This window comes from Trachymyrmex cornetzi, unplaced genomic scaffold (assembly GCF_001594075.2).
Source record: "Trachymyrmex cornetzi isolate Tcor2-1 unplaced genomic scaffold, Tcor1.1 scaffold379, whole genome shotgun sequence".
In the NCBI taxonomy this organism is placed as follows: domain Eukaryota; kingdom Metazoa; phylum Arthropoda; class Insecta; order Hymenoptera; family Formicidae; genus Trachymyrmex; species Trachymyrmex cornetzi.
In genome coordinates, this window is record NW_017298523.1 from 108,354 (window position 1) to 113,168 (window position 4,815).

Consider the following 4,815-nt stretch of genomic DNA (forward strand, 5'->3'; position numbering starts at 1 on the left):
GGGCGTGCGTGCGTGCGTGCGTGCGTGTGTGTGTGTGTGTGTGTGTGTGTGATATTACGTGACTTTTAATCATTTAGCATTGATCACAAACTTAAAAAGAAATGAAAATTAGAATCGAAATAAATGAACCGTACAATATTAAATAAAGATTATAACATATATTTGAACAAAATCAAAGATTCGAAACGAAGTACATTTAGAATGTCATTGGCATGTTCTAAATAAAGAAATAACGAAGTACATACTTGTCATACGTGTAAATTTTGCGCTAATTTAAACGAATTGTGAATCTTGTTCTCTGTGCAATAAATTTGGTCGACACAAGTAAAAAATGTCATACCGCCAACCACAATGTGTCTAACAAATACTTTGGTTACGTTAACCTAAACGAATTTATGAATTTTGTTCTCTTTACAATAAATTTGGTTGACACAAATAAAAAATGTCATACTGCCAACCATAACGTGTCTACCAAATACTTTGGCTGCAATTAAAAAAATAATTTTTTCTGTGTATAAGAAAGAATATAAAATAAAATATAGCAATATGTGTGTGTGCGTGTGTGTGTAAAAGTACATGCGTAAAGAATTGAACATAAAGAAATCCTGCAATGATAAACTTGTCGGTAAAAACAAAAAGCGCCGATAGAAAAAAATAGAAGAAAAGTATGTTCTCTTATCAATACATATATATTTATTTCTTATTTGTTATTAACATTTAAAGGACGGGGGATCTATTTTAAAAATCTCACAGCTTTCCCTTGAATAAGATATATTATAATTCATTGTATTCCTTAATTATACTACAAAATATAATACTACTTCAGCACTATAGTGGTTTCTTGTCCTGTAAAAATAAAAATAAAAAGTCAAGGTCATTATCTTACTCCTCGCTTGAAACCATATAACTTTGATATTGGACATTTTCTCCAAAATGTATTCTAACTGAAGATATTAGGGGTACGATACTTTTCGATGACCCTGTATATATAAGAATTAATAAAAGAGTAATGGCACTAGGAGTCGGACGCAGAAGACGTCGCGCAAACAATACACTTATAAAGAGTGAAACTTCTTTATTCACTAAACGCGCTTACATGTTTCGACTCATTTTTTAGCCTTCCTCAGAGCAAACACACATTAACATATATAAAGTAAAAGTTATCCTGTCATGGTGAGCTCCCCTACATCGAGAATTTAAATGCCAGAATTAAATAAAAAGAAAGAAAAGAAAATGAAAAAGAAGGGAAATATTAAAAATATCAAATTAAAGAATATAGAAACTAATTTATCAAAAAACTTTAATAATATATTGTTTAATAATATAATTAATTATCCCGAAAATAGGGACGCTTAACACAATTACAAAGTACCGTATCGCAAACATTATCATGAATAATTCAAGAACCGGTTCCTGATATGTTGGCCAGTCGGTATCAGACACAGTGAGTCACTTTTTTAGTTATTAGCTAGTATCAGGGTTGGTAAAGACTAATGTTTTTTTTTAAGAATAAAACATATTATGTTTCTTCTTGAATACGTTTTTAATGCTTCAAATATGCTTTGAACAGTACTATAAAAAAAACATATGTAAAACATATTAAAAACATCAATTAAGCATGTTTTAAACTGTTTAAAACACGTTTAAAACGTTTTTTTTACCAACCCTGGCTAGTACCATGGTATAAAGACAAGGGTATGCTCTTGCGCATATTTCAGAAAGGGCCAATCAGGGACTTTGTGCAAGCTTACGTCACATTGAGCGGAAAATTTAAACAGTGTGACTGTAGACGCGTTTCATTTAACGTTTGCAACGCTCGCGAGCATAGGTGCGTTCAGAAATTATGCTCAGATAACTCTTGGGTGCATTTTTGCTATAATATAGGGTAAGTGCGGGTAATACACCAGTGTGGGGAATATGCCACACGTTTTGTTTTACAATGATACCGATTAGCAGCGCTTGCGTTAATGACACAGAATTATGTACAATTGTGTGCTTAACGTGTTGCATAAGTATCAAGAATTTTCTCGCAACAGTATTATTTTTATGAGGTAAATACAATGTAACACAGTGAATCATTACATCCTTATTGTTTGCTTGTTAAACAAGGATGAAACGATTTTCTGTGTTACACAGTATATATATTTATGTACGCACACACACACATATATATATATGTACGTATGTATGTGTGTTTTATTTATGTACGTAAGTATGTATATATTTATGTATGTATGTAATTATATGTATGTACGTATTAATGTATATACATATATATGTATATACATATGTATATACATATTTATGTATTGTAATGTAATGTAATGTACTGTCTGTAAATGTGTTATAGCGGACATAAGGAACTTAAAGAAAAATGTAGATAAAAAATAACAGCAAATGTAGATATTTAAGAGACAGGTTTTTTTATTACTAAATTTAAATGGTTACAATTGTTTATAATTATTTAAGAGACAGACTTTGTATTGGTATATTTTGATATCTTTTTTTGTTTTCGCCTATGATTTTTAGATGCGATCGTTCGGTTTATTTCGCGCACCCTAATGTACGTTCTGGTTCTAATAAGGCATAGTAAAACCTCTTCCGATATTTTAATTTTCAATTTTGGTTGTATTATTTTTGCTAATGTTTGAAATATAAAATTTTCTTTGTTCAAACTAGATCCGTGATACTTATCAAATTCAATATTCATTATATGCGCACATTGTAATAATTTGTCACTCGGATACATACATTTCCCTCGCGAAATAAATTGCAACCAATCTGAATCATACGTTGTTTCTAGTTGGCGCGTTTCAATACCCAATGTCTTGTCTTTACTTTTAAATCTGAACGCTACGTATCCGGCTATATATTTTAAACCCTCTTCATTGATAATTTCATGAACGTTGAAATCCTCTAATGCTTGTAACAACTGTTCTTCGTCACTTGAAATAATCGCGCACGGATCTAATGTTATACAATTTTCATATGAAGCTTCGCCAATACACAATTCTTCTTCTTCATAACTGTAAGTTACAGTAGTGTTTTCTTCTTCAACATAGGATGAAAGTATATCCGTTAACATAGAATCATCGATATCGCAGTTAAGAGGAGATACAAAAATAGGTTCATTCGATTTGTTTTCTTGAACATTACATTCATTTGACAGTGCATATCTAGAATGTTTGCCCAATATATATCGTTTTAATCGGTATTTAAAATCTAAGGGTGTTGGGTGATCGTTCGCACACCCTATTGAACGTAAGAATGAGAACAAATTTTCTAACAAATCTTGATTAAGACGGTAAGTTATTAAATAAGTGATGGGAAAATCGGATGTACTGTATTGTTCTTGTAAGTATAATAATAGTTGTTGTAAAGAAGCGATACTGACTAAGATGCCTTTTTGAAAAGGTAATAAAGTTTTATGCTTTCCTATCCGAGTTTCGTTAATGAAAGACATCATGTTGTTTAAAATCACATTCTGTTCTTCAATATTTATACCGTACGCATTTTTTCCTGTATGTTTACCGTACTTACATTTTGCATTAAAAACATCGAACCAGTCATTACACAATCTGATAACATACGCTGCTTCCTGATATGGTAAATCCAAAAGGTAACTTTTACGGCCGCACCATTCTATCGCAGAAGCTATCGTGTTGGATAAGACTTGCGCAGCAGGAAGAACCTTCTGTCTTTCGGAACCTTGTACATTTAAGTGATACGTAGTGATTTTATGGCTAATTTTTAAATCTCCTGCATTAATGGAAAGCAACTTAAACAATATTTCCTTATCAACTATTTTCCCCTTCCAGATAAACCCTTTGTCCAGAAAATGATTCCTCAACAACTTGAGAAGATGCGGAGCATCTGCAAAAACAAATACTTTTAAGTCATTGCGTGCGGGATGTTGAAAATAAGACTTTTGGGGATGCATTCCTATTTCCAATTGTGACCATAATTTAAGATTGCCCGGGCCCAAGTCACTAGTTATAGCAACCACTATATAACCAGCATCATGCAATTTTAAAATAATATTGTTGAGAGTCGTCGCATCCATTGTTTTATCAAATTCGTAATAAACAAGTTGTTTCCAAGATGCAAAAAGGCTTCTTACCATTACACACTGGCAAGTTTTATGAGGACCAATAACCTTTTCTAACTTACGATCTATCGCAATTTTGTCGTTAATATAAATTTCGTCAAACGTTAACACAACTAGTCTTTCAATATCAAGCATGCTCTTTTTTCTTGCAATCATGCAATGGAGTACAGAGAAGAGTATACCCGGTTCAACATCGATTGTACTTGCCCACCTTCTTAATGTTGAAAGGCCTGGAAGTGGTATTTGCAGAACATGCTTCATATAACGATATGCCTTTGGGCTGACACATCGCAAGGATATCGCGTGTGTGATATCTTCGGAAGACCATTTCATCTTACATAGTGAGGGATTCAATATCATCCGTATTTGTCCTTGACTGAATATTTTTCCCAGTAACTCGTACATTTTTCTTTCCACGAGTTCTTTGTCTTCTTTCGGTCTCGCTTTCTCGTACTTCTTTATCGTCTTTTTCAGTGCAGTCACCTGGAGTTCCAGATCGTGTCTGAAAGTGTAAATAATAAGTGTATATGTGTATAATAATAAGTGTATAATAATAAGTGTATAATAATATGTGTATATTATAAGTGTATAATAATAAGTGTTTATAATCGCATTGTAAGTTCGATGGTGTTCGGCATGTAGTTTAAAGAACTAAAAAGATGGATGTAAAAAAATATTATAAGTAACAAGGCTCAAGAAAAATAAAT

General features: G+C 32.1%; 1 protein-coding gene across 1 annotated transcript in view; it reads right to left on the reverse strand.

The window, feature by feature from the left end:
• Positions 1–2,476: 2,476 nt before the first annotated feature.
• LOC108763697 (THAP domain-containing protein 1) overlaps positions 2,477–4,815 on the reverse strand; it is a 3,249-nt gene continuing 910 nt past the window's right edge. The window contains exons 3-4 of the mRNA XM_018511542.1: positions 4,320–4,610; positions 2,477–3,873 (exon numbers count right to left, since the gene is read on the reverse strand). Coding sequence (XP_018367044.1) covers positions 3,798–3,873; positions 4,320–4,610 — 367 coding nt within the window. The 3' untranslated portion in view covers positions 2,477–3,797. The remainder of the gene's footprint in view (positions 3,874–4,319; positions 4,611–4,815) is intronic.